Source organism: Grampus griseus (genome assembly GCF_964374135.1).
Source record: "Grampus griseus genome assembly, chromosome: 2".
Lineage (NCBI taxonomy): Eukaryota > Metazoa > Chordata > Mammalia > Artiodactyla > Delphinidae > Grampus > Grampus griseus.
In genome coordinates, this window is record NC_139018.1 from 100,716,454 (window position 1) to 100,738,473 (window position 22,020).

General features: G+C 36.8%; 1 protein-coding gene across 9 annotated transcripts in view; it reads left to right on the forward strand.

Moving 5' to 3' along the window:
- The window catches only part of TCF12 (transcription factor 12), a 381,119-nt gene that overhangs the window by 246,786 nt on the left and 112,313 nt on the right, over positions 1-22,020 (forward strand). For 5 of the 9 annotated variants that reach the window (XM_082648173.1, XM_082648177.1, XM_082648176.1 and 2 more), the window contains 2 exons: positions 12,248-12,312; positions 13,172-13,246. In XM_082648173.1, the coding sequence (XP_082504299.1) occupies positions 12,248-12,312; positions 13,172-13,246 (140 nt within the window). The remainder of the gene's footprint in view (positions 1-12,247; positions 12,313-13,171; positions 13,247-22,020) is intronic. The other 4 variants (XM_082648178.1, XM_082648175.1, XM_082648180.1 and 1 more) reach the window with 1 other exon arrangement.

The following is a 22,020-nucleotide window of genomic DNA, read 5'->3' on the forward strand; positions in this document are numbered from 1 at the left end:
TTCTGTGGTGTACCAAATGTGTTTACCTTTCTGTGTTGTATCGGTGAAGGGTGTTGCGCCCCAGTGAAAAGTCTTATTACCATTTAGAGGTTTTCTTAATTTGAGTAGATTGAAGTCTTAATAATTCTGAGTATATTAACTTCAGTTTCCTATATTCAACATACCATATTCATGGTTTAAATATCTCAAAATGTATTAAACTGATGAACTGCCTATATACTTCACTTTTACTTTTTTATTTATATTTTTGTATATAAATTTATTTATTTTTGGCTGCGTTGGGTCTTCGTTGCTGCACACGGGCTTTCTCTAGTTGCAGCGAGTGGGGGCTACTCTTCGTTGCGGTGCACAGGCTTCTCATTGTGGTGGCTTCTCTTGTTCCCTCTTGTTGCAGAGCACGGGCTCTAGGCACATGGGCTTCAGTAGTTGTGGCTCGCGGTCTCAGTAGTTGTGGCTCGCGGGCTCTAGAGCTCAGGCTTTGTTGTGGCGCACGGGTTTAGTTGCTCCGCGACATGTTGGGATCCTCTTGGACCAGGGCTCGAACCCGTGTCCCCTGCATTGGCAGGCGGATTCTTAACCACTGAGCCACTAGGGAAGCCCTATACTTCATTTTATAACCATACGTCATCATTATTCCAAAAGTCTCTACATTTTTTAGCAGCTTGTCTTCTTCCTTTTATGGAAGAAGCCCTCCTGGCTCTCATTTCCATGCTTGTTTCATTTCACTACCCTGTTTCTGATCAGATAGTTGGTGAATGGTGGCAGTTCCATTGACTAGGTCCTTTTTTTCTATTCCAGTTCTCGCTGTCAAGGGAAACTAGCTAATTAACAATCATTTATTGTCTGCTATTTTAGAGCATAGTTCTCTTAAACTGTCTCTCTGCCTCCATGTGGCTGTATGCCATAGATACAGCCTTGGACTAGAATCTGTTCCTGGCATGCAAACAACACAAGTCTTGAATTCCAGTCCAGTGTTCCCTGAACAAGTGGCATCTGCCTTCTGGTCCCTGGATGCCATAAAAAAACAGACTCAGACAGTGACCTTGCCTGATTAAGGCCACGGTTTAAATTAAAACAGCCAAAATACAGAAAGATGTGAGAAAATCGTGGGAATTAACAATAATGAGCTTCATGTTCTGTTTATCATTGTATGATACAAGAAATTTCTGAGAGAAAACATTCATACAAGGATTTGATGAAAGCAGAGACAGTATGTCAGGAGGAGTAGATTATTTAAGTGTATGATTACCAAGATAGTTTGATAACAATGCTACTCTCTCTTCCCCCAGCCCAATTTTTTGGTGATGTGATTTTTACCTGATTTTCTTTTTTTTCTTTATTTTTGGGGTAAGAAGAGCAGACAAGATTGAGGTGTGATGAAGGATTGGCTCAGTAGGATTGGCTAGAAAGTTGTAAAGCATCGATTGAATTATTTCAAATCCTTTTTTATTTAAGAAAGGCATAAACATTAAGATACAAAAGTTACCTGATTATTTTTAGAGAACACATATTCACCATGTTTTCTCCTGAAATGCAGCCAAAGATGAAGAGATAATTCCTAGTTCTATAATTTGTTGAATTGCTGTAAAAATGAAATGTCTTTGTTTCTAAGTTTTAAACAACATAAGGTTGGGGAAATGAGAAAACACACTTAAATTCTGAATCTAAGGCAAAGCAACAATGCAGTACAGATGTGAATATGTTTTCAGATACAATTTAGAAAAGCAATTATTAAGTAAAATGTCTGAGAGAAGTGTTTAGATTTTGATCTACCTGTAATGAGTACCTTGGTATGGATTCTGTATATGGCACAATTGGACCATGAAATGGTCCAGAAAGTTTTGAAAAATGACTAAAATTGATCAAATGTATTTTCTTATTGTACTCTGTTCATTCATTCCTAATTTCTACCTACCTTCTTACCTCACCGTCTCATATTGAATCCTGCATTTTAGTATTCTCTCTGGCATTACAGTGTCTGAAAGGCAAACCGTTTTGTATAAACCTTCTCATCCTCGTCTATTTGTTTATATTTAATTTGTGAATCTGATTTTTAGGAGGAGGGATGGAGAGAATTGGGAAGGGTAGCTGGATTGGTGAATGTTTGCACCCTGGACTGCTTCATCTCAGGTTTTATTCTCAATAAGTCATTTCTGAAGTCTATTCAAATTGCCCAGGTCTGACTGTGTGTTCTTATCAAGGATAATGAGATCCTTTCTTGGTGCCGTAGCTATTCTGCAGGATTGATTGGGAAGATGCTTATATTTCTGATGCCTGTCACAGGAAGTTGGTGCAAAGTTAAGATGGAATAAGTGATGAGATAAAGACTGGGTTAGAAAACTGATTACAACTGGGAACTTGCTAATCACTGACCTCTGTAGGGATCCTCTGGTTTATCACTAATCTCACTCACGCTTGGCATTTTCCTGTGCTGCTGCCTCATCATTCATAGCTGTGTGAGTAATCTGGCACAGAGTGAACAAGAGGAGGGCATAGAGAGTCCAGCAGCTGTGCTTGTTGGCACTAGATATTTAAATATCTTCAATGTAGCCAGCAGCGTGCTTGGCACAAATGTTAGCCAATAATACTTAAATAAATTGTTGTGAAGAAAATAGGCAAGCATTTATGTTTAAAACCCTCCCTCTCTTTCCTTCCCTTTAAAAAAAAAATCTGTTAGAGTTCCTTTTTAGATTTTTTTTCCTGTAAGTTTAAACAGGTTGCTACCAGAATGAAGACTGTAGTTCTGATATTTAGCATCATACTAGGTTCCTTCAGAAAAGAATTTCCAACTACTTTATAAGCATTAATTAAATTGTGCAGGCCTGTGTGAGGTACATGTTACTGAGTTGGTTTTCCTAAAAGAGTGAGTTGGGGCCATTGATGTCAAGTGACTTGTAACTTGCCCAGTTCACTCAGTGAGAGAAAAGCAAGAGCCAAGACATGAATCCAGTGATCAGAATTCCTAAGTCTCTGCTTAGATATACTCAATGGCATTACAGGTTTCCACACTTTGTAGGATAGTATTTTATGTTTCTCCAAGTGGTCACTGTGATTCAAATTACATGAAACCTTTGGTAGTGTTCACCCACAGAAAGGGAGGGAAAGCTTCTCTATAAGTAAAGAGGATTAGGTAATTAATGAGTTTTCAGAGATACCCAAGGGGGAGGAGGATATTCTGCTCATAAAACTGTGATCAAATTTAGATTTGTGGCCAAATATTTAGATTTGCCTATGTAAGAATTTTATATTGTTTCTCTGAAAACTAAATATAGAAAAACTCTCATGATTTATATACTGAAATATTACATTTTGAATCATGGTAATGTTGATCTAGGTAATTTTTGAAGCATCCAGGAATTCTCTTTCTAAGTTAAGCCTTTATCTTTTGAGAAAAACAGTCTCATGCTGCTCGTTTAAAATATAGTGATGCAGTTTTTTATTTAATAGATTTTGAGTTTGAATGTAAATCAATATGCCTGAATGAACATTGAGATAATACTGGCTTTCAGTCAAATAGGGAAACTATTTGTTCTAATTTGTGCTGTTACTCATAAAGTCAGCAGTTATTTCTTGAGTAATATCTACTCATTGAAATTACTAAATTTTGCTGGAAATTTTCAAGTATTCACTGGACTGCTGCAGAAATAAATGCTGAGCCAGCTACATCTTCCATAATATCTTTTTCCCTAATCATTCCCTCATAAAAACATTATTTTGCATTGGTAGGAAAAGAGCACATACCGCTAAGAGGGTATTATAGGTCAGGTTTCTCCAGCCAGTAGATTGAGATCTACAGGAGATCTTGAAAATTTATTGTCATATCTCAGAGCTTCCTTCAATCACTCCTTGGTATTAACAGGATGAAGAATACAGCTAGCAGTGCAACCAGCAGTGTAAGTAAAGCACCTTACAGTGCCTTGCACGTAATAGCTAGTTAGCAAATTCCAACAGCAACCTCAAGACTTTGAGAGTGAAGAAGAGGCAGTGGAAGCGTCCTACACTGCTGTGTACCCTAAGGAAGGTTCAGCAAAGCAGCTGGAGAGTTCGTGAGCCAAAGTTGGTCAACAAAGTAATGCCATGTCTCCTGGGAAGGGGTGTGCTTTACTTTCCCCACCATACTCTGTCAAATGTGTTGAAAGCAAGTGGGCCTCAGTACAAAAGCAGTCATGGATTCTAGAGCACAGCAGCTGGAGCAGTTCCCCAAAGGAACTGACTTTAGGGAGTTAGTTACATTCCCCAAAGTAGGAGTTCTGCAAGGTGTGTTCTCATGGCTGGCAGAGCAATTAATTTTTTAAAAATTGTTTTAAACGTATACAGACAAATCCCTGCATTGGCCACACAAAATAATCTCTCAGGATGTCATTATGTAACCTCTGATCTTGTCCAACTTGTTTATTCTTATAGATTAGGAAACTGAGGCCCAGAAAGACATGATAAGAATAAATACTTTTATAACAGGCACTTGAAGCAAGAGTAACATCATCATGTGCCCTTTGTGAGAACTGAAAAGAATAGCTATTACCTGTGAGTGTAACCAGCATAACTGCCCATGTCTCATTATACCCAGAGCCAACCTCTGGAGTAGTTGGGCTTTGCTGCCAATTATTTTTGGAACGATTTGTCATCATTCCCTCTTTCAGCTGGAATACGTTTCATATGCAGTGCTAAATCAGTTGATTGGTAGAGGCTGCTTGGAGGGCTCAATAGAGAAAAAATTTTATACTGTATTTGGGATCCACTAAATGTCTTTGTATATGATTAGAATATAAGAATTGTGTCCTAAACCTCCAATGGAAAATAATGCAGTATAGTATGCTGTTAAGAATTTGGTGTCAGATAGCCCTACATTCTAGTCTTTCATCTACTTAGTCTGTGACCTTGAGCAAATTATTTTTCCTCATTAGTGCAATGGGAATTTAATAGTACGTACCTCAGTGGGTCAGGACAATTAAAGCCATCACTACCTTTCATCTGGATTATTTCAGTAAGTCTTCTAATTGGTCTTCGTGCTTTCATACTTGTTCCGCCATAATTTATTCTCCACACAGCAGCCACAGTGATACTTTTAAGATGTGGATCATCTTTTCAATAAAACAGTACTGAAGTCAATTGGATATCCCTACAGGAAAAAGTTGTACCTTGACCCCCTACCAACATAAAAACCAAATTCAGATTTAAGTGTGTGAAAGATTAAGCTTTTAGAAAAAAACATAGAAAAATAAATTTGTAACCTTGGAACAGGCAGAGATTCTTAAACAGTGCACACACCAAAGAATGTTAACCATAAAGGGGAAAATGCACAAATTGGACTATGTTAAAATGAAGAATTTATGTTTATCAAAGATACCATTAAGAGAGTGAAAAGGCAGCCTACATAAAATATTTATATAGCTACAATAAAAGGTTTTGTATCAAAAATACGTGGACTCCTACAAATCAGCAAGTAAATGACAAATAATCCAATAGGAAAAAAGTGAGCAAAAAATGTGAATAACCATTTCACCATAAAACACCTGAATGTCCAATAATCATGAATTCATTGTGATTCACCAGTAGTAACTTGGCTGCTAAAAATGTCTGTTAAGTCTCCCACTGCATTAATAAACAGATTTGCAACAAAAGAGCTAATCGTTACACAAATCTCTTTACTAATAAGAATGCTGGAATGTTATATAATATTCTGCAGTTTTTATTTTACTGTTGGAAATTCTATTTTCTGAGAGTTCTCCCTCACCATCCTTACACTTTGGCTTTTTAGTGTTATTCTTAAAATGTGGGTGATACAAAGTAGAAGGCAATCATCAGTGGACCTTTTTTTGGTGAGACTCTGTGTTCAAAGTAGTACTGCTTTGGGTGGGAGTTGGACAAGGTATCCTCTGAAGTCTCATTGAAAAATGAGTCTTTGATCCTGGGAAAGGTCATTTCGTCTTACTTGGTATTTATAATTACTCAGAAATGATGTAGGGGTCCCTTAATTCACCTGCACTTCAAGGAGTTTCCAAAATCAGAGTTTACTTTTACCCTGCTTAAAATCTGAACCCTTACAACCAAGGTTCCCCAAATTGGGTGTGGTACATTCCATCAACATAAGTGACCTGCCAAGAGGATTCCTGTCATTTCGACTCTTTCCTCCACTCCTCTGGGAGTGGACATGCCTTCAATTTTTGAGGTGGAGTAAGCGTTAGAAATTTCTGGTCATGTTCTTCCTACCCCTCTTTTCTGGGGCTTCCAAGTATTTAGCATAAATTCAAATAGGTTAGGGTAACGTGATGAATCAAAGATGAAATTTAAAATAATTTTATTTAAGGAAATGTGAAATCCTGCATTTACAATAGAAAAATCACTTATATAAGTAAAGGATAGGATGACTTGGTTTCTGTGGTTCAGTTTTTTTTTTTTTGTAGTCTAATTTATGCCCCAAAAGGTAGTATGACTGTTAAAATAAAAAAAACCCAGTATATTCTTGACGGCACTTACGGAGTAATGAAATGCAGATAGAGTTGTAAAGGAAGGCAGGTTTCCATGTTTCTCTTCTTTTGTGTCTTCTTATATTTCCTTTTCTCTTTGCCATTTTGTGTGTTTAGTCCTTACTTTCTATCCCCTTCTTTTTCTTTTGCCGATTAGGGGGAAAGGGCATTTAATTGCTTTTGGAAAAAAATCAGTGAGCTCTATCTCTCTATCAGATGAAGGATGGGATCCTCTTTATGTTTGGTTCTCACCACACTAGAAACTTCCAAGACTAGCTAGATTCTCACTCTTTAGGCCTTGGGCAAAGGAAGCGTGTTCAGCTCTGACCTTAGAGTTTACTCAGGTGTCTGATCAACTTGTCCCAATCAGTGCATATCTGTTTTATCCTTGAGACTGATTGTTCCCACAGCCTTCGGATGGCATGATCTGGGTCTAAATGAAAACCAATTGACAACTCTTAAGCTGTGCGTAGGACAGAATACAGCTTATCTCCCAGACCACTTCTGTTTGAAAATCACTTGCCTTAAAAGGCTGTATTGTTCTCACATGGGCCACCTACTCAGAAGACGCATCTTCTGTGAAATGGTGGGTAGTTTCATCTCCACCTTTAGTATGATCAGAAGGTACGTATTACTCCATTCAGGTTTGAATAGGGGTCCCCTTCCTTGTTCAGTAGGCCTTATGGATTGTGTCAGCCCCAGGCAATTGTCTGTCCACTCTTCTGGAACCACCCACAGTGTGTTTTGGATCTGAACCTCAAGACACCTGACCTTAATTGTGAAACTTGTTTTTCATCCAAGTAAGGTATAAACTTCTCTACTTCTTGACACCTATTAAGGGCACAGGCTTGGGTCTTCATCTCATAACCCCACCATCTGTCAGACTGACTAACCCATAAATGTTTGATGGAATTTATCAAACTCAAATTCTTCCATCTAGTCAACTCTTGGATATTTGTGATTCGGTTGGGGAGGAATGGGTTGGCAAGGAATGGGAATGAACTGTGCCTGTCAATCCTCAGCCTCAACTTTACTGTTGATTGTGTCCTATGCCAAAAGAATGTAGGTAAAATATCTTTTGAAGAGTTCTTTATAAACTAATATTAACATTAGTTTGTATTTTTGGAGCTTAGGCAAGCAATGGAGAGTTGCACCTTACTGTTGTGAAATGTATGTTTTTGCTACAGAACAAAACAACTTAGAATTCTTTTTTTTTTTTTTTTTTTTTGCGGTACGCGGGCCTCTCACTGTTGTGGCCTCTCCCGTGCGGAGCACAGGCTCTGGATGCGCAGGCTCAGCGGCCATGGCTCACGGGCCCAGCCGCTCCGCGGCATGTGGGATCTTCCCGGACCGGGGCACGAACCCGTGTCCCCTGCATTGGCAGGCGGACTCTCAACCACTGTGCCACCAGGGAAGCCCAGAATTCTTTTCTTTTAATTCCAAGAAAATTTGTTATAATAATGACTGCCTCAAATAGTTCATACATCTTATACAAACAACTGGGTAAAATAATTTCTTGAATCAGTAATTTGCTATTTCTTGAACAATTGTTATAAATCCTATCCAAATTAGTCAAACTCATCTGTCGTATCTTGAGCATTTCTCAGTTTGGGGTCAGAAAATACTGAGTCTGATTAATGTAAACCATGTAAGTCTAGGTACTCAAAATACTTTTGCACACAAAATACTTATTTATGAAATACATGTTTGGCTTGATACACAAATATGTATATAAATGTATATCTTTCAATACATGTTGTTCTTCTCCTAGTGTTGAGGTTCTTATCTTAGGGTGGAGTCTAGAGACTCCCAGAATGGAAGGAAAATCAGTGAACTTGGACAGGGAGAAAATTGTCATTTTTATTTTTCCAGTCTCCAAGTAAAATTTAGCATTTCCTTCAATTTTGAATGAGGGTAGCAAAACAGTCCTGATAGTATCTATGATTTTTATCGCTAATAGAACAGATATTCTCATAGTATAATATAGTTGTTGCAGATATCTTTAAACTGTCATTTATGATTTGAAATTACCATTGTTACTAGGCCTGGTTCTAGATCTAACTATTTAATGTGTTAATTAAAAGGCACATATATTACTATGCAGCAAATTTCTTTAACATTTTAATAACATACCAGTTTACTTTACAATACTACATATTTTGCTTTGTACTTTTAAAAACATTATTGTGAAGACTGCCAAAGAGGCCCAGGATGCATACACGCCCACACACAAATAAAACCCCTCTGCTAGAATATCCCAATAAAATTTTTATAATATTTTCTCATAGGTGTTTCAAGAGAAATTAGATATACATTAAGTTACTAGTAGTTGATAAATTGTATTCAGCTGATGTTTACTGTTAAAATTGTCCACATACTGTAATTTATGTATAATATTTATATAGAAGTAGTAACCCCATAATACAGTAGTCAGAAGTTTTTCTTATTTGTCAGACACCTAAGATTAAACAAAAAGACATAGGATTCATTTTAATTCATGAAAAGAGTTCTTGTGAAAAGTAATTTTGAAAGAATTAAAGATTATTGTCTTTTAAATCTCAGACTGAGTATGCATTATTATATTTCAGGAGTACCCAGACTTCTAAGTCCCTAAGAAATAAATAGTTCCTAACAAATTAAAGGTGAAATAAAAATGTATTTACATTTTGGAATCTCATTTGAATTAGGTTCATTGTCGTTTTAAAAACAAACTACCAACTTTCCATTTCAGAAGGAACTTTTACTTTGAAATATTTTGAGCTTATATTAAATGAGTTTTCATTCTTTCTGGTTTGAATATCCTCTGTGAAAAGAAGAAGTTTAGAAATTTTAATAGGCACAGGAAGTAAGTTTTAAAACTTGACATTTTCTTAAACAGTCTATCTGATGGGTAGCCTCCACACAGATACTTAAATTAAGATTATATTTGAAATCTGTACTTTATTAAAAAACAGACCTAATATTGATCTCTCACCCTGTTCCCTTTACCACCTCAACAATTAAAAAAAAAAAAAGATTCCTTACTAGTGTATTTGAGTGAAAGTATAACAGTTGTTGCTTAGTTTCAAGTCTTTACTGGTTGTTTGAGATAACGTTTCAGGAAGAATTTACAAGGTTAAAAGGGCTTGGTGAGTACTTCAACTATTAATAAGTTGATAGTGTATTGTGAATGACAACTCATTGGCATAGTCTTTTTTTTTTTAAACTTTATGATATTGGTTTAAAATGTTACTGTCTCCCAATTCTGTCCTGCCAAGTGTATGAGACATGATTTGTTGTGTTTTTCTTTTCATAAATTTATTTATTTTATTTCATTTTATTTTTGGCTGTGTTGGGTCTTTGTTGTTGCATGCGGGCTTTCTCTAGTTGCGGCGAGCGGGGGCTGCTTTTCATTGTGGTGTGTGGGCTTCTCATTGCAGTGGCTTCTCTTGTTGCAGAGCAGTTGCTCTAGACACACGGGCTTCAGTAGTTGTGGCTCACAGGCTCAGTAGTTGTGGCTCACGGGCTCTAGAGTACAGGCTCACGAGTTGTGGTGCACAGGCTGAGTTGCTCCGCGGCGTGTGGGATCTTCCTGGACCAGGGCTCGAACCCGTGTCCCCTGCATTGGCAGGCAGATTCTTAACCACTGTGCCACCAGGGAAGCCCCATGATTTGTTTTTAAAGGCAACATTTTCTTAAAATTGAAGACATATACTGAGAATGATTTTTAACATCTCATAAACTTGTTTAATGTAGTTGATTAATAAAGTACTACCTGCAAATCATAGATGTGGGCTGTTCTTTATTTTTTCCCAGTGATCTGTCTGCCTGTTATGGTGTGTTGGCATATCCCTTCAGTCTCTTCCATATTCTTGGTCTGGCAGGGAGGGGTGTGTGTCAGAATTGCAAATGCATAATCCTTTAAGGATTTTGTGAAGCCACATTCCAAGAGTTAAAGTGTAGAATCTAAAACTGTGAGATATCACCTTGATTTTTATAAGCGGTCTTACTTGTGAAGGATATATTTAAAGAGTTAGAAATGTTTTTCTTTTTAATTTCATATGTGTATTTTGCAAATTAAAATTCTTTACGTAGAACATACTACTTGGTGGTGATAATGTGAGGCAACTAGACCACATTAATTAACCTGTTCTCATAAATCAGCATTTTTATGTGTTGGCATTGCTTCACGTGAAATAGGTGCTTCATCAGGAACAGACAGTAAGTGCGTCTTAAGACATATGCTGTAATATCCTAATGGGCCCAGAAATTATACTCTTAATTATTAAAGTGTTTTCTAATAACTGACTTTGTTATTGGAAGAATTATTTTGTATATCTAAAGGTTCAGTAGATGCCAAGTTCAGGTTGTAAGATTTCTACATCAGTTGGCCAGTTGAATACATCAGTGGGGTGCATACATCAATGAAAATGATAGAGTATTAGTACATATGTCTCTAAGTTTTTTTTAAATTATGCACCCTATCGGTAAACAATTTTCAGCATCCCATCTATGTGTGCAGTTTTTTAAATTAATAAACTATACATTTTTATATAATCACAAGCTGATATCTCAGTGTATAGTATACAATTATGGTGACTTCATATAGCTTCAATAATTTTAAATATTTTGGATAACTTGTCAGATTTAATTACATTGTGTTTTTTTTACCCTGAAATGAAGAAAAAGAATTAGCTGTGCCATTGTCATTTTTACTTGTATCTCTATCTTTGATATTAACATCAAACTGTGAACCTTGCAGAAATCTTTTTAAGCAACATGTCTATTTGTGAAAGACTGTTTAGTTTAAAACTATATACTATTTGAAAATTGGCTTTACTGAACTTACTTAAACTCATGTGTATTGAAAAGTAAACGAGTAAGAACACTACTGTCAATTGTCAGCACTGTGAGACACCTGCTCTCCCTCTCAAGCTGGCCTATACCATTCCTGATACTTAGCCATCAGCTTTTGAACTGTAAATATAATCCCAACAGGAATTCTTATACATTTCGGGGAAGAGTATAAATTGGCATGACAACTTCAGAGAAAGGTAATACTTATGAAGTTGAAAGTGTGCATTGTTTAACCCAGCAGTTCCACTTCTTTGTGTCTATCCTGGAGAAACAATTATGTGTGTATAGGACATGCAAGTATATTTGTTTAAGCATTATTCATGATAACTAGAAAAAAAAGCAGAAACTGTTTTTCTATTTTTCAGTAGGAGAATAGATCAACTGTGGTTTTATTTGTATAATGGGACATTTTATAGCAGTAAAAAATGAATGAACTAGGTGTTTACTTTTAACATGTATCTCAAGATGTATACCATGTAACCCCATCTGTTTAAATGTATTCAACACAAATAGTAATGTATATTGTTTGAATACATGAATATGTACTAAAAGATTCAAAATATACATGGGAATCATACCAGTTTTATGATAGTGGTTACCTTGTGGTCTAGGGTGAGATGTGAACTGTATCTTTACTGTTTCAATTTCTCAGAGAGAGAAGGAAAGAGGAGAGTGTTCAATCTGAAGCAAATACGGGAAAACATTCTCACTTGTGGGTATATGAATCATACTATTGGCTCTATAGATATCCATGCTTTTGAATATTTTTTTTCATTATTTCACGTGACTTGAATGGTAGTAAGCTTTTTAAGTCTTATTTATTGGATTTTTGTCTTCTTGTTTCTCATTGGTTCTCTGTACTTCCATGAATGGTCTAGAAGTTGAATTGACTGTGTGTCAGTAAATGAGGATTTTTATATGGAGCTATTTTCTTTGTTTTACAGGAAAAACTTCAGAGAGGGGCTCATTTTCCCTGTACAGCAGAGATACTGGATTACCAGGCTGTCAAGTAAGTTAATAAATAACAAAAGCAATGAGATAATTCTTTAACACATAGATAAAGACTTTAACAGAGGAGGTAGAAATTTATCCAATTTATTTCACCATTATTTGTGCATTTAATTTGTGACTAAATGTGGTGGGTTTTTAGTAATTAAACATATTTTCTTTTTTTCTGCTCCTCTGCTTAAAATGGTTTCCCTTCCACAGTTCACCAGATTTTCTTTCTCTAGCATCAAAGAATTTCATAACTCACCTCCATTTTAACTGGAGGCAAAGTAGCAGTTAGCTTCCTACCTTCTTCCAAAATGCTTATTTCTGAAAATGATGTTTATTTATTTCCTCATGAAAAGAACAGTGTTGCCGATAGAGTACAAGAAGAACATAAAATTGCTCTGTGTAGCTTGACCATCCTATGTTAAACTTACTAATGTTGGAAGTACTTTCATTTCAACCTGTTACCAAACTCAGGTCTGGCTGCTTGCTGCTTGAAAATCAATACCTGAGGGGCAGGTGCTGGTAGAAAGGAAGATTGCTTTTAATCAGACAGCTGGCAGTCTGGGGAGAAGGCAGACTTGTGTCCCCCTCAAAACTAACTCCGAAGATTCTGCTCAGCCAAGACAGTTTTTAAAGGGGAAAAAAAGAGCAAGTAATCTCAGTTAATCATTGAGATAAGGGATCAGAGTCATTGCCAGCCCCCACTGCATGTAGTCTTGTTGACTTCTTGTGATCTTTCTTTAGATGCTGTCTTGTTCACAAGTTTGTTCACACAGTTTGTTCATGAGATTACTAAAGGGGAAACTAGGGGAGAGGTCTGGTCATCTGTTAATTACTTATTCTTCATTTCTTCTTCTTTGATCTATGGGAAGAACCAACAGGTTAGGCAAGGTATTGTGTCATCAAAAGATCTGAAAACTGCTTGGGCCAGAGATGACCAGACCATGGTGAGTGCCTGGTTTAAGGGTAGTTATAATATAGCTTTGCTAAAGTGACAAGATACACGGGGTTTCCTGTTGAGGGCAGTTTCTTGCAAAGTGCTACTTGCAAATCCACATCCAATTTTTTGAGCTTCGTACAGTCTCTTTGACTTGTAATCTTTCTTTCAGCTCTTGCATATTCCTTAGCATGTTGCATTTGTACTAATGGCCATTTTCTCTGTTTCTTTCCCCACATCTTTACACTGAGAATCCTAAACACTCAGTTTGCCAGATTCCCATCAGTGTCAAGCCAGAAAGCATACAAAGGAAAGGCAGAATATATTAAATTAGTTTTCTGCTGTCTGCATGCCTTTCATGAGACCCACCCTAATTTTAGACATAGGCACTTAACTGTCATACTAACAATATTACTTCATTTAATACCTACCCCATAATTATGCCTTTCAGAATCAGAATACCTAGGTTCAAATCCCATCTCTGTGAGTTTCTGACCTGTGGTTCTAAGACAAGTCATTTAACCTTAAATCCCATCTCTGTATTGACGTCTTCATTTGAAGAATAGAATTAGCAATTTTTTCCCCACATACTTTGTAAGTCTCTGAAGGCTAAACTGCATGTACTTGAAAGGGAAAGACAGTATTTTACAAAATGAATGCATATTTTTAAATGTTTCTATTCATATAACCCACCAAAAAAAGCTATTCTGAGTCCTTAATATTATTTTTAAGAAACCAAAAAGATTGAGAACCACTGGTGTAATGTTAACACTACTGCTAAACTTGAGGGAAAAAAACTGTTGTAAGGTCTTTGAAATTACAGCTGAAGCTGTTAAATTATTGTTAATGCTTATATTAATTAATGAGTTTTCACTTAACATTTTTTATACTCCCTTGGCAAAGGTGTTGCTATTTAGTTAGAATCAGTGATAAGCTCCATTTATGTAATTCTCCAATTTTGCAAAGATGAATCTTAACAGTTTTTTGTTTGTTTGTTTGTTTTAAATGTTGAGCCTTCTTTTAATTTATTTATTTTCATTTTTGGCTGTGTTGGGTCTTCATTTCTGTGCGAGGGCTCTCTCTAGTTGAGGCAAGCGGGGGCCACTCTTCATCACGGTGCGCTGGCCTCTCACTGTTGTGGCCTCTCTTGTCACAGAGCACAGGCTCCAGACGCACAGGCTCAGTAGTTGTGGCTCACGGGCCTAGTTGCTCCGCGGCATGTGGAATCCTCCCAGACCAGGACTCGAGCCCGTGTCCCCTGCATTGGCAGGCAGATTCTCAACCACTGCATCACCAGAGAAGCCTGACAGTTTTTACCAGTGATTAATATGTGTTTATACCAGATTTAATTCTCATATCAAAACATTTATTTAAACCTAGATGCATAGCACTCTAATAATAATTGTTATCATTTACTGAGCACTAACTAAGCCAGGCATTGAATACACATTTAATCTGCCCCCCCTCCTTTTTTTTTTGGCCATACCCACAGCCCATGGGATCTTAGTTTCCTGACCAGGGATTGAACCCAGGCTCTCAGCAGTGAAAGCCCGGAATCCTAACCAGTAGGCCACCAGGGAACTCCCACATGTACTCCTTTTAACAGCACCCATTTTGCAGGTTAGAAAATGAGTGTTCTCCAGAGGTATCAGTAATTTGCTCAATGCCGTATACCTAGCAAGTGGTAATAAACCTTCTAAACTCCTGCTTGATGTTTTTAGCCTTGATGTAATTATACTGCAGGTAAGAATCCCTTACCTCCCTCTCATTTTAATTTGTTCAGTCATGGAGGGGCCTGAGAATTTCTATTTTTAACAAGTACCCCAGGTGATTTTAATTCACATCGACTGGGAATTATGCTTTGAGACACCCAGTTCCTCTGTATACTCCAAATACAAGCACATATGGAGTATTAAAAAAGAAGAAACTGTAAGATTGCTTTTTAATAATTTTTTATCACATGTTGGAGAGATCAGGCAGGCCTAAGGAAAAGAGAACAAGGTTACGGTAATGTATGATATGTAAAATAACAATATTCCTGTATACAGGAAGATTTATAGGTATTCAAGTCAGGGAAAGATTTGTTTTTGAAGAATTCATGGAAGCAGTGCATGGGCCCCAAAGAGAAAGCCCAAAATTCAGCACAGATGAGAGAAGATTATACTGCAACAAGGATAAATAACATCAGTGAAGACCAGAGGGCTCTTAAAATAAGTGAAAGTATTCCTTACTGTGAAAGGAACAATGGCTTTGCTATTTATTACTGTTACTTAGCTCTGGCTATGCTGTAGTTGCCAGAAGTTATGATGGTTCACACCAGCTGATTTGAGGCCTAAGTAGTAAACCCAGGAAATTCAAGAGTTTAAAAAGATGTATCACTCCCATTCAAAGAAAAACCTGTATTCCAAACTGTATTTATTGTAGTGGGTCAGAGAAAAAAAAATATACCAAAACAATTAATAATTGGCTGCCATTTTATCTTACCTGTTCACAAGCAACATAATAATCTTAACCACACAATGATACTGGAAGAAAATATAAATAGTGACTACAAAATTATATCCAAACACAACTTTGAAATCATTTTTCTTCAACAGAATCCCCAAGGAACATTTAACTCTGCTATTAATGTACATAAAATGCTGCTGACATACTGCAAAAATCAGGCTAATTTAATAATGCCTGATGGGCCTTACTTCATGTTAAGATGATGTAATAATATGTTGCTAAATGAGTCTCCTTATATTACCTTCACGGCAATGGCATAACTGATGAGCCATTAAAAGGAAACTGGTGTAGCAGTGTTACTGGAAACATTGATAGATCATTCTGCAATTGAATTTTTTTTTCTGCGGTACGCGGGCCTCTCCCATTGCGGAGCACAGGCTCCGGACGCGCAGGCCCAGCGGCCATGGCTCACGGGCCCAGCCACTCCACGGCACGTGGGATCTTCCCTGACCGGGGCACGAACCCGTGTCCCCTGCATCGGCAGGCGGACTCTCAACCACTGCGCCACCAGGGAAGCCATGCAATTGAATTTTTTTGGTTCAACACAGAGCATAGAAGCCAGCATCTTTATTAACAATAGGTATGGGGGGAGGGATAAATTGGGAGGTTGGGATTGACGTATACACACTACTATATATAAAATAGATAACTAATAAGGACCTACTGTATAGCACAGGGGACTCTGCTCAGTACTCTAATGCCCTATATGGGAAAAGAATCTAAAAATAAGTGGGTATATGTATAACTGATTCACTTTGCTGTACAGCAGAAACTAATACCATACTGTAAATCAACTATACTCGAATAAAAATTAATTCTAAAAAAATAAGAATAATATTAACTGTCCAAAAAAAACCCCAATAGATATAATACTTTAATAACTGTCACCATGAAGTAAAAAATCCTTTTATGATTATGACAGTTTGTCATTGCTGCCTCTTAAACTTAAGTGTTTATTCAAATTTGTGTAAGTTTTTTTCAGTCTTCAGCCTAGAAGAGGCAGAGTCTTGTTTTTTCCCCAAGGGACTTAATTTTCATCAGAGTTAAGATATTATACCCTTGAAAAAAATAACAGTTAACTTTAAAAACTCAGTTAACTGTTACTTAGAAATTTACCCATACCATTTGCTTCTTTAAAATCCTCTTTTTCCATTAGTCAATCTCATTATATACAGACATTTGATAATGATAAAAGTCAATACATAAGGAAGATAAAACAGTGATAAATGTGTATACACCTAATAACAGAGCTTCAAAATAAATGAAACAAAAATCAGTATAATTAGAGAGATAAATTCGCAGTCACAGTTGAAGATCTGAATACCTCTCTTAGCAGTTGACAGAATAACTAGACAAAAATTTAGTAAAGACATAGAACTAAATGAACCATATAAACTACTGTGACCTAACTGATACTTACAACATTCTGTTCCCAACAACTGAAGATATAAATCCCTTTCAAGGGTACATGTTACACTCAACAGGATTGAACAATGTGCTCATCTTTAAATCAGTGTCAATAAACTGAAAAGGTTTAAAATCATACAAAGTATTTTTTCTGACCATAAACGAATTAAATTAGAAGTCAGTGATTTACCTAGAAAAACACCAAATATTTGGAAATGAAAGGACTGTTTCATTTAGACATGGGCATATCTAAATAACCCATGGTTTTGAAAAGAAATCAGAAGGGAATTTAGAAAATATTTCTAACTATAATGAAATATGATACAGCAAAATTTGTTGGTGCAATTAAAGCAGTGCCTTGGAGAAAATGTGTAGCTCTAAATGCTTGTATTAAAAAAGAAGATCTACAGTACATGACCTGAGGTTCTGCCCTATGAAGCTAGAAAAAGAAGCACAGAATAAGTGGAAGGGAGAAAGCAGTACAGATAAGAGCAGGAATCAGTGTAATATTACACAAATAATAGAAAAAGCTAACAAAGCCAGAATTTGATTATTTGAAAAGACCCATAAACTGAATAAGTCCCAGCTAAACTAAGTAAAACAAAGGGGGAGAGAGGAGGAGGGGAAAGAACACTAATTACCAATATCTGAAATGGAAGAGAGGTTATCACTGTAAATCATATATACATTAAAAGAATAATAAGGAAGTGTTGGGAATAACTTAATAAATTTGACAACTTTGGTGCAATAAGCAAATTTCTTGAATATTACTCACCAAAAGGGGACAAGATGAAACAGAGAGTTTGAATAGCTCTCTATCTATTAATACAAGTAAATTCATTTCAAAAGCTTTTTCACAAAGAAAGCTTGACTGTCATATGGTTTCATTGGTGAATTCTTTTAAATGCTTATGGGGAAAAATAATACCAATCTTACACAAACTATTTTAGAAAATAGAGGAGGAGGGAACACTTTGCAGCTCATTTTACAAGGTGAGCAACACGCTGATCCTCAAAATGCACATGCGGTTTGTACCAGAAGTGAAAGTTTGGCTTAATTGTTGAAAATCAGCCAGTGTAATTCAACACATTAACAGACTTAAGAAGAAAAACATTTCCAAAGATGTAGAAAAAGTATTCAACAAAATCAAATATCCATGATAAAACCTCTCAACAAACTCAGCATAGAAAGCAGCTTCCTCAGTTTGATAAAAAGACTTGCATGAAAGATCTATAGCTTTTTTTTTTCTTTTTTTCTTTTTTGCCATATGCGGGCCTCTCACTGTTGTGGCCTCTCCTCTCCCGTTGCGGGGCACAGGCTCTGGACCACGCAGGCTCAGCGGCCATGGCTCACGGGCCCAGCCATTCCGCGGCATGTGGGATCTTCCCGGACCGGGGCACGAACCCGTGTCCCCTGCATCGGCAGGCGGACTCTCAACCACTGCGCCACCAGGGAAGCCCCAGATCTATAGCTTTTAAGTGTAATTGCATGCTTAAAGGTGAAAGACTAAATGTTTTCCCTCTAATATTAGTAACAAGGTAAGAATTTCCACTCTCATTACCTGAATTTTTTGTCCTAGCCAGTGTAATAAGGCAAGAGGAAAAAAGGCATAAAACAGGAAAGGAATAAATTCAGCTGAATTGGCAAATGATATGTCTATGTACATGAGAAGTCCTAAGGAATCACCAAGAACACTTCTAGAATTAATAAGTACTTTTAGGTATGTCAAAGGTTAACATGGGCAATCTCAAAAAGTCAATTATATTTCTATATACTAGCAGTGAACAATTAGAAATTGAAATTATCGAAACAGTATTGTTTAAAATGGGACCTAATCAAGCTTACAAGCTTTTGCACAGCAGAAGAAACCATAAAAAAAAGAAAAGACAACCTACAGAATGGGAGAAAATATTTGCAAATGATGAGACAGACAAGGGCTTAATCTCCAAAATATACAAACAGCTCATACAACTCAGCAAAAAAACAAACAACCCAATCAAAAAATGGGCAGAAGACCTTAATAGACATTTCTCCAAAGAAGACATAGAGATGGCCACTAGGCACATGAAAAGATGCTCAATATCACTAATTATTAGAGAAATGGAAATCAAAACTACAATGAGGTACCACCTCACACTGGTCAGAATGGCCATCATTAAAAAGTCCACAGGGGCTTCCCTGGTGGTCCAGTGGGTAAGACTCTGCACTCCCAATGCAGGGGGCCTGGGTTTGATCCCCAGGTGAGGAACTACATCCCGCATGCATGCTGCAACTAAGAGTTCTCATGCCGCAGCTAGGAGTCCACATGCTGCAACTGCATGCTGCAACAAAGATCCTGTGTGCTGCAACTAAGACCCAGTGCAGCCTAAATAAATAAATAAATATTTTTAAAGTCTGCAAATAACAAATGCTGGAGAGGGTGTGGAGAAAAGGGAACCCTCCTATACTGTTGGTGGGAATGTAAGTTGGTACAGCCACTATGGAAAACAGTATGGAGGTACCTCAGAAAACTAAAAATAGAATTACCATATGATTCAGCAGCCCTACTCCTGGGCATATACCTGGACCAAACTATAATTCAAAAAGATACATGCACCCTGAATGTTCATAGCAGCACTATTCACAATAGCCAAAACATGGAAACAACCTAAATGTCCATCGACAAATGAGTGGATAAAGAAGATGTGGTACATATATACAATAGAATACTACTCAGCCATAAAAAAGAACAAAATAATGCCATTTGCAGCAGCATGGATGCAACTAGAGATTATCACACTAAGTGAAGTAAGTCAGAAAGAGAAAGACAAATACCATATGATACCACGTATATGTAGAATCTAAAATATGGAACAGATGAACCTATCTACAAAACAGAAACAGACTCACAGACAGAAAACAGACTTGTGGTTGCCAAGGGGAGGGAGAGGGATGGATTGGGATTTTGAGGTTGGTAGATACGAATTATTACATTTAGAATAGATAAACAACAAGGTCCTAATGTATAGCACAGAGAACTATATTCAGTATCCTGTGATAAACCATAATGGAAAAGAACATAAAAAAAGAATGTATATATGTATAACTGAGTCACTTTGCTGTGCATCAGAGATTGGCACAATATTGTAAATCAACTATACTTCTATTTTAAAAAAACAGTATTGTTTATAGTCACATCAATAATTATAAAATACAGAGGGATAAATTTAACAAAAGATGATAAGACTTCAACAATGAAAACTATAAAATATTGCTGATAGAAATCAAAGAAGATCTAAATAAATAGAGACATGTACCATGTTGATGAATTGGAAGACTCAGTATCATTTAGTTGTTAGTTCCACTGGGCTATAGATTTAATGGAATCTCAGTCAGAATTCCAGGAGGCTCTTTCTAAAACATTGACAAGATTATTTAAAAGTTGATCTGAAAAGGCAGAGAATTAAGAAGAGCCAGGAGAATCTTCGAAAAGAAAGGAAGAAGGACTTTACCTGACTTAAAGACTTCCTGTAAAGCAATACTAATCAAGACAGAGTAGTTTTCATATAAAGACTGACAAATAGATCATGGAACAGGATAGAGTCCAGAAAGGGATCCACCCCTATATGGCAACTGGTGTTTGATAACAGCACTCCAGCAATTCAGTAAGAAAAGAAACATCTCTTTTTAATATATGGTGCTGGGACAACTATAAAACAATACTAAAAAAAAAAAAAAGAACTTCAACTCTTAACTTATATCATAGACAAACATAAGTTTGAGATGGATCATGGACTTAAATATGAGCTACAATAATAAAGCTGCTAGGGAAAAAAATAGATTAATATCTTCACCACTTCAAGATAAACAAAAATTTTTTATGGAAGATATAGAACATAGAAGAAAAATTGATGGATTGAACTTAATTAAAATTTAAAGCTTACATTCATCCCAGAACACCATCAAGAAAAGGAAAAGAGAAGCCACAGAATAGAAGGTATTAGCAACACATTTATTTGACAGAGGACTTAGGTGTAGACTATATAATGATTCCTGACAACTCAGCAATAAGAAAGAAGCAATCCAATTTTTTTACAACAGACACTTCATAGAAGACAATATACAAATGGGCAGTCAGCACGTTAAGAAATGCTCCACGTTGTTAGCTGTCAGGTACATGAAAATTAAAACCACAATGACCTGACAGTACACACCTACCAGAATAGCTAAAAATTTGTTTTATTTTTTTTTAATTGAAGTAGAGTTGATTTACCATGTTGTGGCAATCTCTGCTGTACAGCAAAGTGACTCAGTTATACCCATAGAGACTTTTTTTTTTTTTTTGCGGTATGCGGGCCTCTCACTGCTGTGGCCTCTCCCGTTGCGGAGCACAGGCTGCAGACGCGCAGGCTCAGCGGCCATGGCTCATGGGCCCAGCCGCTCCGTGGCATGTGGGATCTTCCCAGACTGGGGCACGAACCCGTGTCCCCTGCATCGGCAGGCGGACTCTCAACCACTGCGCCACCAGGGAAGCCCGAGACATTCTTTTTTTATATTCTTTGCTATTATGGTTTATCACAGGATATTGAATATAGTTCCCTGTGCTATACATTAGGACCTTGCTGTTCAAAATAGCTAAAATTTTTTGAAAGCTAAAGTTAAAATTGCTAGTTGGACTGTAAAATGGTACAATGACTTTGGAAAACTGTTTGGCAATTTCTTATAAAGTTAAATATGCATCTACTCCATGACTCCACAGGTTTACTTCCAGGTGTTTATCCAAGAAAAATGAAAACATAGTTCACCAAAAGCTTTCATCAAAAATGTTCATAGCATTTTTATTCATTATAGCCTAAAACTGGAAACATCCCAGTTACTCATCAGCAGGAG